Source organism: Monodon monoceros, unplaced genomic scaffold, assembly GCF_005190385.1.
Source record: "Monodon monoceros isolate NGI ecotype Baffin Bay Population unplaced genomic scaffold, NGI_Narwhal_1 Super_Scaffold_15, whole genome shotgun sequence".
NCBI lineage: Eukaryota > Metazoa > Chordata > Mammalia > Artiodactyla > Monodontidae > Monodon > Monodon monoceros.
In genome coordinates, this window is record NW_021703771.1 from 75,119,226 (window position 1) to 75,140,927 (window position 21,702).

General features: G+C 39.6%; 1 protein-coding gene across 16 annotated transcripts in view; it reads right to left on the bottom strand.

The window, feature by feature from the left end:
• Positions 1–21,702, bottom strand: part of SYNE1 (spectrin repeat containing nuclear envelope protein 1) — a 453,644-nt gene that overhangs the window by 243,618 nt on the left and 188,324 nt on the right. For all 16 annotated transcript variants that reach the window (XM_029223419.1, XM_029223418.1, XM_029223413.1 and 13 more), the window contains 12 exons: positions 20,396–20,546; positions 19,917–20,075; positions 18,531–18,713; positions 15,264–15,365; positions 12,971–13,174; positions 11,576–11,783; positions 10,653–10,765; positions 9,130–9,335; positions 7,960–8,115; positions 4,160–4,451; positions 3,179–3,351; positions 616–925 (listed from right to left, as the gene is read on the bottom strand). In XM_029223419.1, coding sequence (XP_029079252.1) covers positions 616–925; positions 3,179–3,351; positions 4,160–4,451; positions 7,960–8,115; positions 9,130–9,335; positions 10,653–10,765; positions 11,576–11,783; positions 12,971–13,174; positions 15,264–15,365; positions 18,531–18,713; positions 19,917–20,075; positions 20,396–20,546 — 2,257 coding nt within the window. The remainder of the gene's footprint in view (positions 1–615; positions 926–3,178; positions 3,352–4,159; positions 4,452–7,959; positions 8,116–9,129; positions 9,336–10,652; positions 10,766–11,575; positions 11,784–12,970; positions 13,175–15,263; positions 15,366–18,530; positions 18,714–19,916; positions 20,076–20,395; positions 20,547–21,702) is intronic.

Below are 21,702 nucleotides of genomic sequence, written 5' to 3' on the forward strand. Positions count from 1 at the left end.
ACACATATGTTAAAAATTGTAGTATTAATAATACAAAGATAGTTCCCAAAAGTAAAACCAAGAAGGGGGGAAAAAACTTCTCCCTTACTTTCTTTAACATTCTCACAAATACACAAAAGAAAACTCAGGAAGAAAGTAATAATTCAGAGATAGAACTGAGAGAAAACCTTGATATTACATGAAGGAGTCTATTTCTTAGAGAACAGGAAAATGCAGTTTTTACTAAAATGAGAAATAAACAAAATACTTGGTACATGATTGAAACCTGGGAGGTAACTAGACTTGCTTTAATACAACAAATGTTAAGTGGCAGCAAAAGAAAAAGAACTCTAAACACTGACAATTGAGTCTCAGGCAATCTTACAAAGAAAAGAAGTGGGTTGATTAACATTCTAAGTGGAGAAAAGATGAAAAACCAAAGAATAAAAAATAATCCCAAAATTGCAGAAAGAGAAAAATTCATGAGCATTCATTGGTGAGAAATGACCCTTTATGTAATACCTGTTCACTAAAGGTACACATAGTTTCAGAGCAGCCAGTTCTTCTATAATTCAACCCATAGTGTATTCTTTACCTGAACCTTGAAGTTTTTTTTCTTCACTATAAAGCACTAACCTTGGAAATGGTCATTATATCATTAAACTGGGTTTTCAGTTCCTCTTGAGCCGCTTCCTTGAAAGACTCATCCTCGGTCTTCTGGTAGAGCTCCCTGGCCTTGGCAGTGAGTCGCTGCAGGACTGCGGCGTGACCTTCCGCCTCAGATACGACGGACTGAAAGTGGTCCAGAAGGGAAAACTTCTCTTTCAGACCCGGCTGCGGTTGCAAGGGATGTTCTACCTTTTGATCCACTGATTCCATCCACTGCTCCAACTGGTTTTTCCTCTCTAGATAGTCATTCCATTGGCTAATCACAGACTCTAAAGTGCTAGAATTAATGTCACATGTTATAAAAATAAGTTATCTTAACATCTCTACTAAAAACCAATCACGAGGGCATTGCAGCCATGTAAGCTTTACTGAATGCTATTGAAGTGATGAAAACACTGCTTTTAAGTGCAGGGAGAAACATGACTCCTCTGACCCACAACACAGTTCCTTCGAATGAAAATAAATCTATGTCAAACTTGAAGATGTTGTAGTCACATATGCATCTGAGGATTTGTCTTCCAAATGCTAATTGTCTAAATGAACAGACACATATATGTGTTACATTGAGAAAACATCAGCTCTGGGGCATCAGTTAAATTTTATTTAATATACATCAATTCTTTATTTTCTTGGACTCAGTTTATCTTATTAAAGTCAGATGATTATTTAGTGACAGGAGTTCAAAATGTAAGGTATTCTTTCTGGGTAAATAATATAATTAGATTGATTTTTCACTTAAGGATATAATGCACAATGTTTAGGGCTCCTGTGTTGAATGTGTGAAGGAATGAAGGTTCAGTGCATTAATAATATAAGAAATTTAGTCACTGAAGTCGCGTAAGTAAGAGTCAAGTAAATAGCTCTCCAGTCAGTCAAGTAAAAGGCTCTCCAGACTGGCATTTTTAAAACACCTCCAATATTCAGCTTTATAAACTATTCAAAACTCACTTTCAGTGACCCCTCACACCCTCCCTTGCATATAATCCTATGATCCTGGAGTTATATCTGTGGTGAATGTACTTCCAAATTGTTCCTTTTGCTCAAATTGTTCCTTTTACATCAATAGAAACCTCATCATACATACCCGAAAGCCCTATTCTTTCCTCAAAGAATTTTCTAGAAGGTGCAAATCAATCTCAATTCTCCAGAAGCTACCCCCAAGCCCTGCCTTCTTCCACAGTCTCATAGCATTTCAGTAACACAATCTGAGTCAGTTTTTTATTTTTGGAAGGTATCCTACCCTAGCCTCCGAGCACTTAGAGGGCAAAACCTACCTTGTTCAGTTTCATTATTTTAGCACAATAATTTGAGCCCTGCAACTACTCAGAATGCAGTTGCCAAATGTAATTTCTTGCTGAAAGAGGGAAATCAAGGATTTGAATCTGCTTCTTGTGTTTAACATTTTATTCTAGCATCAGGAAAATATTCACCCGTATTCCTATTCACTTTTATGAAGCTGGCCCGTTGCCAAGCATTGGGAAGTTTAGTTCATGCTCCAGCGGTCTGCTCTACAGAATAACAGACTCATGGGATCTGATTTTTTTCTTTGCTGCCCATTATGAGTTCTGATGAAGATTCAAGTCCTGCTGACTTTGGGAGTCACCACCTACGCTCCATATTTAAAGGAAACAAAACAAAGCACCATTCCCCAAATTTTAGTTGTAACCATGGTTCACTGCTTACACTGCAGTGAGTCACTGCAGTGTTGTTTTGTTTTGGGATGAACTTTAATCTTTTATTCATCTATTTATTAAGATCATATTGAGCACACACTTCTTCAGTGATCAAACATATAACCTTTAGAATGTGGCTCCTGGAACGGGTTTGGGTATTTTGGTATGACTTTTGAAAGTCATTTGTCCAATGAGCCAGCCAGATTATTTGTTGATACTCGGAGAAGAGGGAGGAAGATCAAGTCTTCCACTCACAAATATAACACAACAACAACAACACCTGGTGTAACAATCCGTATCTTCTCTACTTTCTCATCAGCGTCTAGCGCAGGGGGTTTGGGCGAGCTGGAGGATGTTGGTGTGAGGGTGTCCACGCAACGCAGGAGGTTGGCCTCACGCTAAATGCCAGGATACCCCATCGCCGGGGTGGTCAAGTACTCTCCCCATACCTCCATATCCCCAGTGTCAGTGATATTACTTCAGTTGAGAAAAAGATTTATATGTAAGCCTAATAGTTGCCAATGACTTAATTTCCCTTAAAAAGCAAAAAGTTATTAAAGTTGTTAAAGACCACATATCCTTGCTTTGCTGAATTGAAAGGAGGTACGATTCCATGAGAGGTATTACGGGAGATGCAAATATTACACACACACACACACAAAGTAAGTAAACAAACAAACAAAACTGGCCTTTGCAGTTACAGAAAATACCGTCTAGGCGAAGACAGACATGCACACAACTAGCTCTAATAATATGCTTGGAAACTCTCCTGCAGGATACCCTCAGCGCTGCACCATCATTTTACTAAGCCACTGGGTTTGAGTCAGGCAAAGATACACTAAACATAGGCTCTGTACCTCTGAGCATGGACGGAGGAGCTCATGATGTCAGCCCACACATCTTTAAGCGTCTGTAGCTGAGTCTCGATTACCTTCTGACCTTCCTTGTTGCTACTTCTCAAGGCCTGTTCCCCTTTGCCAATGGCCATATTCAATTTAACTTCCCCTTCACCTTTCATCAGGAGAATATCCTATGAAGGAAGAATGAACACTTGTCAGCAGGATTACTAAAACCTCCTGATGTTTTGAGAAACGGCTATGTTTCCCATGAGAATCAAAGTAGGGCACACCTTACTCATCTTAAAATGAAAAAACAACAACAACGTCAAACTCTGCGCCCTATTGCACTGTAACACCTTACTTAAATGTTAGATGTCCGGGAGTCTGGGAGTCAGAGATGAACTCCGATTTAAGTTCCTGGAAAACTTTGGGTCACTAGCCTAGAAATGGAACTTTACTGAATTTTGCATCAGAGAAAAAAGAAGTCATTCCGAAAATGAAGACACACCTGTCAAAAACTTAACAGTCCCGTTTTCACTGCCTGGCTCATTTCTGCTTTTCAAGGTCACCTTCGCTGACTGCAGGCTGGGTTGGTAGCCTCTTTTGTACTTCAGTCATGGCCCCTACATACAGGCTGCACTGCAAGTAACAATTCACAGGTTGGTGTCTCCCACTAACTGAACTCCTGGAAAGCAAGGACTAATTTTTGTTTCTATATTCCTATCAACTTGCATAGTGCTTAGAGTACAGTAGCTTTTCCATAATGTTTGCTAAATGTTTACTAAAAAACCTCAAAAATTATTTTAAAGCTCTTTGAACAAAAATATTCCTTTACAAAAGAGAAAAATGACCCCTCCAAATCCTTTTTGCCCAGTTTCTCCATTTGCCTACATAATCCTCACGTGGAGGCTCACAGAACAACGAGGACCCAACTAAAGCATTTGTGAATCTACTCAAAGTCTTCCGCAGGCAGCCGTGTCGGGCCGGCACCCCGCGCACCTGCACTTGTAACAGCTGTCTCTCCAAGGCGTCTCTGCCCCCCACGGTGCTCTCTGCGCAGGCCAGTCTGTCTTGCATATCTTTCACGCAGGACCACATGCTCTGCAGCGCTTCCTCCAGGGCCTCGTGCTCCTGCAAGGCCATCTGGCAGCTCCGGAGTTTCTCCTTGGTCCTTCGGAGTAAGTTCTGATAGTCAGTGAGGAGCTGGGAGCACAGGCGGGCTTCTTTCCCAGCGCCATGGCCTTCTTCACTGAGAAGCTGCCCTCTCTGGGAAAGCTTGTCAAGAGACTCTCTAAAGAAAACAAACAAACAAAAATTTAATTCTGACATTCTGGAGCACAGGGGAGTGACAACTGACTGTTGACATTAGAGCAGTGACCAGACAAGAGCTCACAGCTGACATGCCTTTCGGTGAGGATGCTGGGGACCCTCAGAGGGCTGGCTACCTCGTTCCCTGTGGTTTCTCTGAATGTAGTCAATTCACATGGGGGGTTTGATTCACTCTGTGCTATGCCTAGATGCCAGCCCACTGTATTGTTAGGGATTCACTTCAGGAAATGGCCCAGGCCTGCCTCTTCAAGCCGATCTCTAACTTTTCTCCATTCCTAGCTAATGCTCTAACCATAAACAGCTCCCTGAAATTCCCCAAATGCTGTGTATCTATTGTATACACACGGAGACTCCTGCTTCGTGAAAACTCTTCTGCTCTCTTCTGCTTCTTCTCTGATCGGCCCTTCAAATCTCAGTGCAGTTATCACATCCCCAGGAAGCATCATGATGACTCCTCTTCTGGGTGCCCTCTGCCTGTCTTACTCTCTCACCTCATACACTCTGTCTGTCTCAATCCACAAGGCTTTCACCTTCTAGAAGCCAAGGCTGTTACATTCATCTCATATCCCAGGACCCAGCATGATGTCTGGCAGAGATAAAATGCCAAAAAAAAAAAAGTTTCTTTCAAAAGGCCATCTTATGAATACTTATGGGTTCTTTTGTTGTATCTTGGGAACTTTTCTCATCTCAGTTTGGGGTTATGTTAATTAGGTCAAGGGAAAACATTATCATATGTGGCTGGGTAGGCTTCATCTTGTTTCATGGATGTCTGAATTCCAATCAGCACATCTATCAGGAAATGCCTGGGATACCAGAAGGGAGAGTACAGATGACATAACACAAACTGTTGTGAATGCTAGAAAAAGAATAGGAAGCCCATCTCCTACACTGTCTTTTTTTTTTTTTTCCTACTATGTAAAGAGCATCCTATGGGCCTCTGTGAGATACATAAGACTTATACAACATTACATATTCTTTAAAATACATCTCTTTTACTTGCAATCTGCTTGAGACATGAAGGTGAGACATGAAGGTGGCTTAAGTAAAGATGTGAGTTAAATAATAATTCAAGATGACAGGTATCACTTGTTACCATGAGGAGAATTGCTTAATGGATGATAAAAATTCAATGATTCTCAAGTTTGGTGTTCGTTTGAAAAATGCAGGACATCCCCCCAAGATATGCAAAGTACTGGAAAATATTTTGACAAAAAAAATCCAAAGGACTGGGGGGAGCAAGTGGCAAGCAAGTGAAAGAAGTCAGATGACTCAGCTGGAGAAGCTGGGAGACCAGCAGAGCACATTAGGATCATCTGGAGAAGCAGCCAGCGCTAAAGAAGCTGGGAGCAAATACACCTAAGGACTCTTAGCCTCTGGTCTTGGAATATCAGAGAGTAATAGCTCAGGAAGAATATGTAAAGTCATTTCAAATGTTTGAAAGGAGCAGAGAAGTAGGTCTGGCCATGTAATACTGTACCTAAACAAGAGTCAAGATTTAAAAAGTAAATAAAGTGCAGTGTAATTTTCAGAAAGTTATAGAGTTAGAATAATGCTATTATTCTGTTAATTCAGCAAATATTTTCTATTGTTGGCACTATACTAGATAAAGATGATAAAGACCTGATGGTCTCTGGCCTTGAGATACTCACCATTGGGGTGGGGTTTATAAAATTGAAACTGAGCAGGACCTTGTGGGGCCCTCCCAGGTAAAAAAGCCCTTCTGTGTCCCCTGTCTCTTTGTTCATAGGAAAGTTGTAGTCTCCCAGGCCTCCTTGAGTCACAAAGGAGCAGGTTCAAACAGTTAACGATTAGGACAGTAGAGTCACAGAATCTTTAGTTCCTCCCTGAAGATACATAAGTGTCTGATGCACATTCCTGAGGTGTTTTGCAGATACTAAAACCTCCACCAGAGGGAAAAAGCTAACTGCATGGTGACCAGACTGTAGCCATGACATAAGCTGCTCCATCTTGAGCAGTACTGAATATGTGGCTTGCACAATTCCAGACACTGGCCTCAAGGAAATTGTAACAAACTGACCCTGGAATTGAAAATTAACTGTGCTTAAAATAATCAGTATGACACCGACCAGACTACTTACTGCGTGATCAGTTTCAAGATGATTCTAGAAGCTAACTGTACTGTTTTGAACATAGTCTCTGTTCGCACACCCTTGAAGCTTTCCTTTAAAAGCTCTTGCCCTCTGATCGGCAGTGGGGGGAGTTGGTTCTTTGGGACATGAGTTCACCTTCTCCCTAGGATTGCCAGCTTCCTCAATAAAGCCATCTTTCCTTTTACCCAACACTTGTCTCTCAGTATTGGATTCTTGAGTGATGAGAAGCCTAACCTGAGTTCAGTAGCAAAATCAACAAAGTGTTTACCCCATGGTAAAGGCTCATGGTAAAGAGTTGGGACCAAAACATTCCAGGGAAATTTTATAATAGTCATCAAACTAGCACACCAACAACAGCTGTCAGTATGGGTTCTGTTTGTATACGTGTTTGTATGCTTGTTTTTTTCAAGACAAGGAATACTTAGCATGCTTGACCAAAAAGAGGATTCAGAGGAAACGGAATGAGTATGATATGAATTAGGCAAATTTTACTCAGTTGATCATGGTTGCTGATTTGGTTGATCAAGCAGGCTGGATACCAGCCTTCTGCTGCTCAAAGTGTATCTGCTCTGCAAGACGACAGTGAGACAGTTAAAAGAGTTTTGGCTCAAGCTGCCCTCCCCTAGTGGAAAGTGTTCTATCTTCCAATGCAAGAGTTCCAATGAAGCAACTGAAAATGCCAGGGGTGGAGTGTAAATTGAGGGAGCAAAGCCATGAAAGTGGTGGAGACCAAAGCATAGGCCAGAGAACTCTGCCTGAGAAGGAGTCAGAAACATTTGCTCAGTTGGCAAGCAATAAGGAGACAAATATTGCAGTGGACAAAACGAACCTCTAGGACAGCCAGACTTCATGACCATACACCTTTTGATTTACTAAGAATATTATGAGGATGGGGTAGATTGGAAATGGTGCTGGAGGCTGATGTGTGTGAAGAATATATGGTAATTGGGGTCTCATTTATTTCTGTAAATGAAGGGTATCTTTATAATCACCTTATATCCTTATAATAACCCCCAAGAGGAAAATATATTTTTTATTATTATCATTATTATTATCACAATGCTTAAAAGCTAATATCAAGAAATATAGGAAATGAGTGGCCTGTCCAATTTGTTGAGCAAAGGGAGATGTCACTGGGTTGGAAACCAGCTCCTTACCTCCAACCCGATGCTCTCTCCAGATCACCACACTGCCACAGAAACACTGCACAATCATTTGTATGCCAGACATTCGGGGATAGAAACATAACCACCACCAACGAACCAACTAACCAGCCAACAACCAATCCAAATACCCAACCAACCAGACAAACAAACACTTGTTAGTAGGGAAAGAATCTATTCCACTTCTGTACCCTACCTTGCAGCCAGCAGTTCTCCCAGAAACATTTCAATTTTATGGACTTCGTTTTTCTTCTCAGGAATATGTTGCTTACTCTCTCCTAAGTCTTCTGTACTTAATCTTTCATCCATTTCATGGATCCAAACATTCAGTTTTCTGTGTTGATCTTCAAAGCTAAAGAAAACAAACACACCTTAGAGAAATTTTAATATCCTCATTATAGTAAATAAATTCCAATATCTGAGGTCACAATGTCTATGGCAATTAAGATCTCATGAATTTTCAAGTAGAGAAGAAAACTCGACAATAAGCCAATTAAATTATCCCTTATTTCAGTAACAAAATGACAAATTCTGGACATTTCTCTTGAGATACAAGCAAAAAAAAAGAAGCACCTCATCTTGCTGAGTTGATTTCCTTGGTAATTATAGCTGATAATTACCAACAAGATAACATTCCCATGTCAGTGGGCACTCAAGTTTGTGTCTTACTACAAAGACCCTGAATTGGGGCCAGTGGATAAATGGGGCAGTGGAAGCCCTGGGAGAAGAAGGGAAAGTCATCTCTGTGTATTTGTACCTTATGGGGATTTGAATGTGGCACAAGAGCTCTAGGGCCCTTAAGTTTTGAAAACAACGTAAATTCTCTAAGAAACCTTGACAAGAGTCAGGCACATTACTCGCCAACCAAAAAGGCATTTTGATTATACTGACATCTTTCTTTTCCTAGCAATAGAAAATTTTTTTCTTTCTAATTTTATATTCACCCCTGTTGACATAGCTTCCTGACTGGAATCTTGATTCAGAGAAATACAATAAGTGTTTTCTGCCATAATTCCAACCCAGCAGAAGGAGACACAGGAAAGGACTTGGGTGATCTAAAACCTGGGTGTCAAAACTCTAACATCTCGATTTAGCCAAACAGACAAAAAAATACATGCATTTATGCCATTAAAAATTATTAATGAATATAATTCCTTTCTTTTTCTATATAGAAAATAAAGCCAAATGATGCCATCAGAGTTTGAGCAATCAATTATTGTCCTAGTATGAACATGTACTTAAGGTCAAAATTTATTATAATTTAAATTCACAGTTTCAAATATTTTTTGTTTATTCCCAATGGGTCTTTAAATCCTGAAAATATATTCTGTGTATGATGAAGTCTACGCTTGTCAAAACAACCTACCTCCCAAGTTCCAAAGCACAGTCTTGAAGAGCCTGTTTGTCCTTAAGGCATTGTTTCAGAAATGCTTGAAACTCTTCATTAGCCTTTGTAATTTGCTCCTGAATGCTACTGACAATTTGTTTAGGCAAATGTGCATACAAAGTCTGCCCTTCTCGAGTCACTGCATCAAGCTTGCTCTGCCCATCACTGACAGAGTCCAAAAGGTTCTGTTTCGGGAAATAAAGGTAATAGAAAATATTTGTTATTATTCAAAGACCCTGCTGCATGGGAGCATTAATTACAGTTCTGACCGGAGAAAGTGGAGCAAGAGAAGAAAAACAGAGCCCAAAGGAAGAGGCCTTTAACAAGGCTGGAGTGAGAATGATGTATACAATTGGATATAATCAAGACTCAGAACGGAGGACGGTGCCAGGCAGTCACTGGAACCACTGAGGACCAACTGCGAGCAGCATTGAGCTGGAAAGGATGATGCTCTCATCAAGGTCTGTGCTCAGTCTCTCCCCATTCCCACCATCCCAATCTGGTCCAGGCTCCACCTCTTCACATGGTTACCTGTCTCCACCCCTCCTCCTTGTCTGACCCCCTGTCTTCAGTTCCCTTACTTTCTTGGTGTGCACCTCTTCCTTGGAAGATCATATGCATATGGGCGTGGCTTCAACAGAGCACAAGAAGCCCAGGACTGCTGCGCCACCCCTGCCTCTCCACTGAGCTCCACGGTGGCATTTGTGATCGTCACTCAGACTTTTCTTCGTGGAATTCCACTGCATCTCAAGCCTCAAAGGGGACAACTCCACATCTGAATTCACCAAGCCTCCTGCAAAACCGCTTCCTGTATTATAATGCTCTTCCTACCCTGACTGCTAATGAGTTATCTACATAATTGCCATCACCCATTAGGCCACAAAATTCTCATGCTCCTCATTAACTTCTAAAACTATTTTTATAAGACTTAAAACAGTGCTTTGCTCAGATCAGTCGCTTGAACAAGCTGGCCAAAACTCAATTTGAACCTAGGCTCCTGCCAATCATTCTTACCTCTGCGTCACAATGGCCTTCCCTTACCAGAATTTATACATTTTTCATTGTCTGTAACACCTATAAAATCTATAATATCTATTGCTTTTATTTGAATATATTGTAGCTCCAAATTTAGATGATAGGTTATTAAAATACACAAGCCATGTCTTCTTTCTTAAAACTCCTTCATGATAATGATGTTAAATAAATACAATTATTTATGCTTTTACTGCTATAAAAACTGAAATCAGGTTTAGTTCTGAATGAATTCCAAAGAATGATCAACAGGCTAAAAAAGAGAGGAAAGGGATCTAGAAATTCTAACATTTTCTCAACTTACTTTTCATATATTAACTATCTCCTTTCAAGTCAAGAAACCTCATTCTGTTAGGGAAGAAGAAAAATTTGAAGAAAATAAGGTTTGGGGAAATAGATGATTTAGGTCTGACTTGAAGGCACTTGAGTGCAGTTTAGGGAAGAAGGAAAAGCAGTGCCAGCTTGCATACCTGAAGATCATGGAGCTTTGCCTCCAGAACTTTGCTGTCCCCAGTTCTATCTGATGATTCCTTTGCCGCTGCCTTTATTCCAGAAAACCACTCTTGAAATTCCTGCATAGACTCTTTGGAAAGTAATGAAAATAAGAAATACATCCAAAACACTGAAAGAGCTTCCAGGATGACCACAATGAATTAATTCTGGCCTTCAGCCCATTGCATCTTGCCTTACAACAAATATTCCAGAAAGAAAACAACAACGATAATAATATAGAATATAATACAGTATGATCTATAATCATGACTGTTCATGGTAGAACTGAGAAATTATCTCAGATATAAGGCTGAAAAGAAATTCATATTTCTGACATGTTTGATTTCCCATTGTGTTTCTTTCGATAAAGAAAGATAATTGCCTGATTATGTCAGATTGAGCAATGCTCTAGAGGCGTTAAAGCCATTCCTATGGCAAAGGGAAGAACCATCTCCTCTGCCCACCGCTGACTTAGAGCATCTTACATTCACACCAGAGCAGAGGCACAACTGTGTGGGAGGCCGAGTCAGGGACATATATGACCAACAATTTCCTGAATTACATGGCTGCTGTTTCACAGCCTCTCCTAAGATCCAGGTTTACCGTGTCACTTCATCATAGCGGTGGGACTCATTTTCCACATAAATGAGCTCCACACAGAAAATCCAGATGGAGTTCAGATTCCTCAAGATGGCGGACTCCTACTCTCTTAAGGAGAAAAAGGAAGAATTCTGCGTATGGTGAGAGCCCAACCACAACAATCCGATTGCTCAAACCTCACCACACACACACATTTAAAACGCTACCCTTGTGGAAAGTTTTCTGGCAGTTTCTAGGCAGCATTTGGTTTGGACTGTGTCTTGTAAACAAACTGTTCAAGCTAAGACCTGTCAGAGCTCACCACTGAAGTGTTCTTCCAGAGAATCCTGAAGGCTGGCCTGTGTCTTGCAGCAGGACTGGCTCACAGCCTCATGTCTCTTCATCAGCCCCGTCACCGCACTGCCCAGGCTCTCCAGCTCCACTGAATGGTACTTGCGGCACAAGCTATTGAGATTTTCTTGGGTGGCACTGATGTTGCTTTTCTGACTTTGAAGTTCTTTTTGTACTTCCTACAGAATAAAAATATGCCGTGAAGGATATTCATCACATTCAAGAGAAATATTCCATACACTCCACTCTGGAATGTTTTTTGGAAACTGATGTTGTTGAAATCCACTCAATAATGTATATATTTTTGTTGGACTTTTTTTTTTTTTTTTTGAGTATTTGTGATAGATTTGTGTTGATTCTTTCAGAATTTTGCCCAGTTCTCCTTGGGAACAACAGCAAACACTGTTGAGAGGTAGCTAGGATTGGGGTTATAGTTTAGGATTTCAAGCAAATTGAAAAGGCCTTTGTGGATTCCAGCCCAGGATCCTGGGTTTAGTTAGTAGATTAGAAGCTATTATATTAATTGAGTCACCCTCCTATGTTCACATCTTCCTTGGGCTACTTGGGCTTTGTTTCAGGATCACAGGCCACAACAAAAGCACCGGTAGTTAATTTTAAAAGCGTAGGTCCTTAGTCTCAAGTACAGTAAGAAAATATGCTAAAAGAGCACAGAGCACATATGTTGTTTTCTCAACCATTTTTAAAAAATATATCCCTCAGGGCTTCCCTGGTGGCGCAGTGGTTGAGAGTCCGCCTGCCGATGCAGGGGACATGGGATCATGCCCCGGTCCGGGAGGATCCCACATGCTGCGGAGCGGCTGGGCCCATGAGCCATGGCCGCTGAGCCTGCGCGTCCGGAGCCTGCGCTCCGCAACGGGAGAGGCCACAACAGTGAGAGGCCCGCATACTTAAAAAAAAAAAAAATATATATATATATATATATATATATATATATATATATATATATATATGTCAGGATGAAAGCAGTCATGCTGACCAATAAAAGTAATTAAGTGATGAAAAACTACTAGGCATTCAAGTTTGAAAATGTGTAGAAATTCAAACAGTTCTTCTATAGGCTCCCACCTTTTTATTAAAAAAAAATCTCAACGACTACAACCTATGAGTAGGTCCTATAGCAATGCATGCTTTCTGTTTTTAGAATATTTGTCTTTGGTTTCTTACCACCTGCATTCAGTTCTCCATCTGTTATTTGCTTTGCTGTCTCCTGTATCATGAATTAGTTGGTTTGGTGTTAACATGGGTAATTGATAACAGAGGTTACATTTTTATTATAGTCACCAAAAAACAGAAGAATTAATATTAGTATTGAAATGTAAACACTTAGTGATAGTTTATGACTTACCTTCACTTTTTTCAGTCCTTCACAAGTCTCAGTTTGGGCACAGTTTATCAACGATTCTTCTAGTTTTGTCAGCCAGGTTGCGATGTCATTAATAAACTTCTCCACTTGTGCACTCTGAGAGGTGAACTCTTTCAAGGTTCCTTTTGCCTCTTCAGCAATTTCTTTGGCGTGCTCCAGTTTCTGCCTTAAGTCGGCTTCTATAAACTAAACATAAAGTAAGATTTCATTAAAATCTGTGAAGACCAGAGCATTCGTTCGGTAGGATTCGTTCATCTGCAGCTTAACTGTAAAAATCGCAGAAGCCTAACCATGGATGCTAATTCAACTTTTCTAAGAAGGAAAATCAGTGGGTACAAGTTGCCAAATATCTTAAGTAATGGGAAAATGGAAAGAGTGAGGATCACCGTTAACACTGGGCTTTTTAAAGTGGAAGCTTTGACTGAGGTTCCAGGGAATCCACGAGATCCCATTTCCAAAGCAGAGCTCGACTTACACGGAGTAACCAAGCTGGGGACCAAAAACCTGCTCTTCATTCTCCCGGGAAATACACACTTTTCGCCCTGAAGTAGTCGCTACTTTGGACAAGCACCACTTGGGGATTTTATAATGGAGCAACGTCATTTTTATCTCCTATTTAAAATATTCGGTGAGGCTAGTTCTTCTCTCCTCCCTGGATGATTGATTTTGGGAGGGCCCTGAACTTCTCTAGCCCCACGCATAATAATAAAAGGACTTATAATCGTGATCAACTGCAAAGCAGTTTCAATTCCTCAGTTAGAACATCTAGTCCCATTTAATAATCAAAACTTTGAACTGAAAGCTAAGATGTTTTTTCCTATCCTCAGCTCAGACTAGCTGCAAACAGGAAGCCTCCAGTGGAGAAAGAGGCCAAGTGCCTTTTTTGGTCTTTCTTCACATTCTTTCTACTCGCTGACTTTGTACATCTCTTTAACTCCTAGCTGCCGAGGCCTGTTCATCCCCCAGAAAGCCTTCTTAGGTACCCTGAGACGCACACAAGTAATGCTCTCCTCCTCCTTTCCTTTCATAATTCATTTCTGGGCCAGAGGTCACATGCTGGCATTTCATCCCAGATGACTCTGGGATTGCAGGCCACTCAAAACAATCATTTCTCCTTTGGCAAATACATCAGCAGTCAGCCAGCCTGTCTCTCACCCTTAAGGTCTTACGTGGTGGGAGTTAGATACTAGACTCCTGTGTCTGCCAGCTGCAGGGGGCATATGCCATGCTCTCTAGACGGTACTGTCAAAATCCTTCTCATTTTGAGGTAAGATGCAGGCACCCCCATACTTCCTCCCTGAGTATAGGTAGGGGTGTGTGTGTAAGAGAGAAACCAGAGAACAACAGAAGCTCTCTCTCAAAACCCTGCCTCCATCTTCACTCTGGCAAAGTCCAGCTGTTACCCGTGTATGCCCCTGATACACACAAGCTCTCCTTTTCAGTTCTGTGCATGATCAGCATCTCTTTTGCTTATTCTTGCTTCAGGTGAAACTTCTAACCTTCTGGTACAAGTATATCATCCACCAATGACACTAACTGAGGGATACACAGCCTTGGGTCAGAGGATAAGTATAGGTGATCAAACAAAATTGACTTGTTAGCAAGAAACAGTAGATAAGGAAGAAACAGGAAGAGAGAAGATGAGGGCAGCAACAAACAGACAGCTTAAAGTAATGAGTTAGAACCCTTGGCCCCAAGCCCAGTGCTGGCTGCTCCCAGGCTCCCTCACTGAAGCAGCCCAGTTTGCCTGGTCAGACCTGGTCTGCCTGGCCTGTCTCCCGGTGCCTGTGGACGTGCGCCATCTAAAGGGCCTTGAAGGGAGATTTGGGATCGTGATCCCTCAAACGCCATTATTAAGTAAATGGATTAGAAAAATGTCAATAAGAATATCAATATTCATACATGTGGTTTCTGTTTCTGTGTAGGCTTAAAATGGTCCATGAGGCAAGTTGGATGCCACCACTTCCAAAATTTAGTAAGGAAAAAAGGAACTAATCTTATTATAATATTTGAGTTGGAAATATGCTATTAATACTAGCACAAGGAATTCTAAAAATGTTAATATTTTAACCCCCATATCTGATAACGTCTACGTGCTTGCTTGGAATTACAATGATAACAATAAGAATATACACGCACATACACATATACATATACATGTACTTTGTAAATAAATACATAAAGTGTGTGTGTATATATATATGGACATATATATATACACTTTTTTGAGAATGTACAGTATATAGAGTTATTACAAACTTGATCGAGTGCTTACCTGAAGATCTGGTGGTGTTTCTGGATTTTTAGTTAATTCTTTAAGATCATTAACTTTGGAATGAAGTTCTTCTAATCTTAATGCTCTCTTTTTAACTTCAGACTGCAAAATAAAAGACAAAGGGGAAAAACATAACTAATCAAAACAGTGACATGTTATACTTGGCATTTAATAATTTCAAGCATTAACTCTGTCAAAAAGCCCCAACTTTAACCCAGGGTAAACCGAAACAAAACGAAACAAAAAACAAAAAACTAAAACCAAAACTCGGCTTCATTTTCTGAGGACTCTCATTATTTGTGAACGTGGAAAAATGTCACCATTAACTTTCACTGGGAATGTGAGGAAGTATGCAGAATTTTCTTTCTTCCCACCCTCTTTTATTGGAAAAAAATGCTCCTGGAAAAAATTAAACATTAACCGAAAGTCTTGAGTCAGCGGGGATTTTCAACAGACTGTCGTTTATCTATTAGCATTAATATCATTGGCTACTATGGCAGCATTAAAGTCTTGAGAAAGCATTTCAAAACAAATACACAACAGGAGTGCCTCTTAATTACTGTAGACTATATGTAATACAGAAGAAATATTTCAAATAGAAATTTAAAGGGTGGTTAAATAGAAATCAGGTTAATTAGGAAATTGACATCTAACATTTTGACTTTTGTCTTCTTTTTTTTTTTGGCACCAACGCTAACACAAGAAGAAGAAAGAATAATCAAAGAATCATTATGGAACAAATTAGATGCTTGGAAACTTCATTAGTTATCTGGGCCCATGAAGGAACATTTTTTTTTTAACATCTTTATTGGAATACAATTGCTTTACAATGGTGTGTTAGTTGTTGCTGTATAGCAAAGTGAATCTGCTACACATACCCCCATATCCCCTCCCTCTTGCGTCTCCCTCCCACCCTCCCTATCCCACCCCTCTAGGTGATCACAAAGCACCAAGCTGATCTCCCTGTGCCCTGCGGCTGCTCCAGGAAGGAACATTTTAATAAAGTATCCCTCTCAACTTAAATGTGGTATTTTGGTGCTTTGTAGACACTAACAAACCTCCTGATGCCTTCAATCTAGAAAGTGATTTACTTGCCCAGTAAGGATTAATGAATTGCCTGCCAGGCCCACTGGCCTTCCCCAGAAGCAGCCTGGGAAATTAAGGAATCACCCCTATGCACCTAAACTTCATTTCCTGCACTGCAGCAGCCACGACACTGTCGGGCACCAGGCTGAATCCAGCTCACTGATTTTACTAGCTGGTGCATCACAGAGCATAGCATAAAAATCCCACCTCTGTGAGTGACTGAACTTGGACATAATGAACGTGGCTGAGGCCCACGGGCTCCCTGGATCCCAGAGGTCAGTAGTAGGAGTATCCTCCAGGCTGGTTGAACAGCTGGCCCTGATCCGTAGCATTCACCACCACTTTTTTTTTTTTTCGGTACACGGGCCTCTCACTGTTGTGGCCTCTCCCGTTGCGGAGCACAGGCTCCGGACGCGCAGGCTCAGTGGCCATGGCTCACGGGCCCAGCCGCTCCGCGGCATGTGGAGTCTTCCCGGACCGGGGCACGAACCATGTCCCCTGCCTCGGCAGGTGGACTCTCAACCACTGCGCCACCAGGGAAGCCCCCATTTACCACCATTTTGAGCTACAGCATGATGTCACAGGACATGGAGTTGGAAGCACCATACAGGTGTACACGTTCTATAGTATTTCCATCATATGTATATAATAAGTGTCAATAACTCAAGAGCCAGATAACAGTAATGGTCAAATAATAATTAGGAAGTGATAAGTTTGGGGAATTCATCACTTTCATTTTTAATACAACTTAATGGTACAGTTATTTACAATTTAATTTTTAATAATTTTTAACAATGGTTGTGTTTATCACTGGCTCACAAAATTCCTGAAAACGTAGTGACTTTTGTGAGCTGGTGCAAGCTGTACTCCAGTACACACCACTGTTTGAGCTGTTATGTTAATTTAACATCAAAGGTAACAACTAAAGAGACTGTGGGATCCCTCTCCTGACTGTACTTTTGGTCTGGATAATTCCCTCTGCTTATGTTTGCTCTTAGAAATAGAAACAACCTATAGAATGTTCTTTCGGTAAATATCGCTGATAACTTAGGCAATACAGATGATTCAACAACATTTTATTCAGACTGCAGTCATCTTTCACGTGTCTGTCATGTTCCATATGTGTGCCAGGCCCAGCACTGGGCCCTGGAGCACAGAATGTGAACAGTCTCTTCCCTCACCGAGGGCACAGTCAGTCCCCTGCTTTGTGAAACAGGTTACCTCTGGTCACTCTATCTCCCCTTACCCTACTTCATTTTTCATCATAGCCCAATTACCACTTGACATTTTACATATGATATATATTGTAATGTAAATACCATAAGGGTAGTGACTTTGTCTGTTTTACTATTAAATTCTCGGTGCCCAAAACAGTGCCTGCCATATTTTAGGTGCTCATTGGGAATCTGATGAGCAGATGAATAAATGAATGCAAGAAATGGGAGTTTAAAAGAGGAATTTAAAATAAATTGGCCACTAGAACTTTAAAAGCCCACTTTCCGTGGAAATCTGTGACCCTCCAATCTCCAGTTTTCTTCCACTTCTGCAAAGCCAATGGAAGAATCCAGCACCTAAGTTAAATGTTCAGGACCCATGGTAAGTACTCAGTAAACATTTTGTTTGAATGAAGAAAAAATAGATATTAAATATCATTAGATTAAAAACATTTTCAATTTGGTTTTCCGATAGGAAGGTGCCATAATCTCAGATGAATGGGACAAATTGTAGATTTTATGAATCTTTACTTTTCTACTAATACTTTAAGAGCCCCAACTAAGAAATGATAAAAATGCAAAAAAGAAAACATCCCTCTTATCCATAGCCGAATCAACTTTCAAGTAAACAGCAAAAGACAGTAAAGAGTTTTATTACACTTATTATGTGTCTTGAAAGGAAGAATGAACTTTACTTTTTGTTTCCAGTGGTTTATTTTCTTTCTTTTTTAAATTGAAGTATAGTTGATTTACAACATTGTGTTAGTTTCAAGTGTACAGCAAAGTGATTCAGTTATACACAAATATATATTTTTTCCAGATTCTTTTCCCTTATAGGTTATTACAAAATATTGAGTATAGTATGTGTCTTGAAAGGAAGAATGAGCTTTAAAAAAAAAGACACAATTTTTTATACGCTGGTCAATGATGTACCACAAGCTCACATATGAAGGTAAAGGCATTTTACCTCAAATTCTTTCAGGAATTCTTCTGCTTTGAGGCTGTTATTCAGGTTGCTGATGCTTTTGGTCAGCTGTGGAACAGAATTGTTTGTCCACCCGTCGATCTCATCTTTACTTGTAAGTACATCATCCCAAATGGACAGGCCTACTCTCAGCCTGTCCATATTTTCCTCAATTTTCTCTGATATCTGGGATAGAAAAGAGAGGCCATATCATTAAATCTGAGGCTTTCAGATGCTCTTTGCCCACCCAAGTATTAAATATGTCAATGCTTCCTTCATATTCTGACTGAAAAACAAAGTTTTACAAAAATTATTATAATCGAATTAGTGCTCCTGGCTCAAGTAAATGCTAACCATTACATAAAGTATTTCTGTCATTAGGAGAGTTGATTGAATTTTGATTTTCATCTGTAAATTGGAAAACAATAACAGGTCTGTTGCAGTCTACTGTAATATAACTCACTCTAAGGTTTAATTTTACAGGATAGGAGTCTAGCTAGGGCAGTACTGTATATATTTTTGAAAATGACACAATAAGCCCTTTTATTTGTAATGCTGAGATATAAAAATGTGCATAATTAGACTTGGACATATTTATAGAATAAGTAAATGCACAGGAGAGCAACCTACTCTGCATATGGTTAAAGTATTAATAGTAGTACTGCTTAACAATCTTCCCATAATAAGAATGCCATTTTAAAAGTGGAGGCAGATAAGGTTCTCTGAAGTCCCCAAATTATTTGATTATAATATGCAAACATCAATATCTAACTTCAGTAATTTAGCTTAAGTAAGGGAATCCACTGTAGGTTAAACTTCTGAACCTAAATATTGATAACAGGAGAGCGACAGAGTCACAGGAATTATGAGCTGGAAAACAATGTAAAATATGTATGGATTAAGATGTAGAGTTCCAGAGAGATCGAGTGACCTGTTGTATGGGCACATAGCTAGCAAATGACAGAGCAAGAACTAAAAGCCAAGGATGTAAACTACAAGTCCAATGCTTTTCAATGCACAATTATAGTCTTATTACTTTAAATTATTATCCATTATTGTTTAATATTCTGGAAGATGTTTATAAATTATTCTTCTATTTTATCCATGATCCCAAGGTTTAGAAAAGAAAAACATTTAGAGTTATAAATATGTTATGACGGAAGCTATCAAATGAAGTTCTAGAAAATCTGCCAATTTAACAAAATAAAGCAAATAATTTTTAACTATTTCTAAATTGTATGTGAACACTATTTTTTTCAGAGTATCATTTTGAATTTAGCATTAAAAGTTAAAAAAGGAAGTCACATTCCTGAATAATCCTTGCCCCAAAATGTGACTGAGAAATGTGAATATATAAACTATTCATAGAATTCCAGGTGGTGAGCTTACATCCAGCCATTTGTCCACAGTGCTTTCCAGGTCTGTTTTCACCAAGATGAAATCACCACTGTGAATTTTTTTCAGCTCAGACGACAACTGTTTTCCTTTACTGGTAAAATCATCCAATTCTTTCTGTTTATTACACATTTCATGCTTGGCAGTTGCATGCTATGGACATAAATGTTTCCTTAATTAATAGAACAACCAGAGATATGTCAAGAATTTATGACCATTTGCCTCTAAGAAATTTAATTCATGGTTGACCTGATGCAGAAACCACTGGTAATAATGAGCTATACAGACATACATAATTTTCTCGAATTGCTAGAATCCCAGAATATAAGTATTCCTAAAAGAAAAGGTTGAGCTTGTCAGCATGAATTAGCTATATCTAAATATACTGACAAGAGTTTTATAGGGAATGCATTATGCGTAAAAACAAATCTACTAACAAAGTCTAATAAAATAAATACATCTTGAATTATTACCTTTGCTAAAGCCCACTTAAGGTCCTCCTGATCTTTTACAGTAGTTCTGGTTACAATCACATTGCTGGCATTTTCTAGGACTTTAGTTACAGCTGACTTCAAATTCTGATACTCTCTCATTAAGTCAATAAGTCCACAGCATAGACCCTGGCTGTAATGATTAAGAAAATACATCATTTATTGTCACATATCAGGATAGGGGAGAGTTCCCCCACGATTGGACCTGATATATAACTACATAAGGGTACTCTGATAAATGCTGGAATCAAGGGAAAACCTATTTCCACCTACTGATGTCAAAAGCATTCTGGCCAATCTGACTTAACCCTAATGTCCAAAATGTTCTCCATGAATGAAGAATCCACCTAGTCATTAAAACAAAATCTGTTAAATTTTTAAAAAAATTATCTGTGATTTAATTACTTCATAGTATGTGAGTTGAGGGGAAGGAAACCCACTCCTCCCCAAAAAACCCAAAAACCAAAACAAACAAAAACTACTGCTCAATAATTAAAGTACAGGGACTTCCCTGGTGGTGCAGTGGTTAAGAATACGCCTGCCAATGCAGGGGACACAGGTTCGAGCCCTGGTCCGGGAAGATCCCACATGCCGTGGAATAACTAAGCCCACAAGCCACAACTACTGAGCCCACGTGCTATGACTACTGAAGCCCGCGTGCCACAACTACTGAAGCCCATGCGCCTAGAGCCTGTGCTCCGCAACAGGAGAAGCCACTGCAATGAGAAGCCTGCACACCACAGCGAAGAATTGCCCCTGCTCACCGCAACTAGAGAAAGCCCACGCACAGCAACAAAGACCCAAAGCAGCCAAAAATAAATAAATAAATAAATTTATTTTTTTTAAAAATTAAAGTACATATGAGATTTTCTTTTCCATTTTAAGAACACAAATTTTCATTAAATATGAATCCCCCAAGAATCGTCAAAATATAAGAGAGTTTTTGTTCATAAGAGTAAAATGCCTTTGAGCAAACAATTCTTCATCCAGGAATTTTTCAAAAGAAAGAGGTGTGCACTAAGATTTGGGTAAAATTGTATCCTTCACACCATTATTTGTAATAGGAAAAAACTTAGAAATAACCCAAATGTTAAAAATAGGCCAAAAAGTGAATAAATTGTGATACATTCTTATGATTGAATACTGTGCAACCTATAACAAATCACAATTTAGGAGAATATTTAATAACATGGAATAAAGTTTTTTCAATATGGTTAAATTTTTAAAAGCCTATATTAATAGTCTACAGTATATAATATGTATATACAATGTATATACATTGTATACAT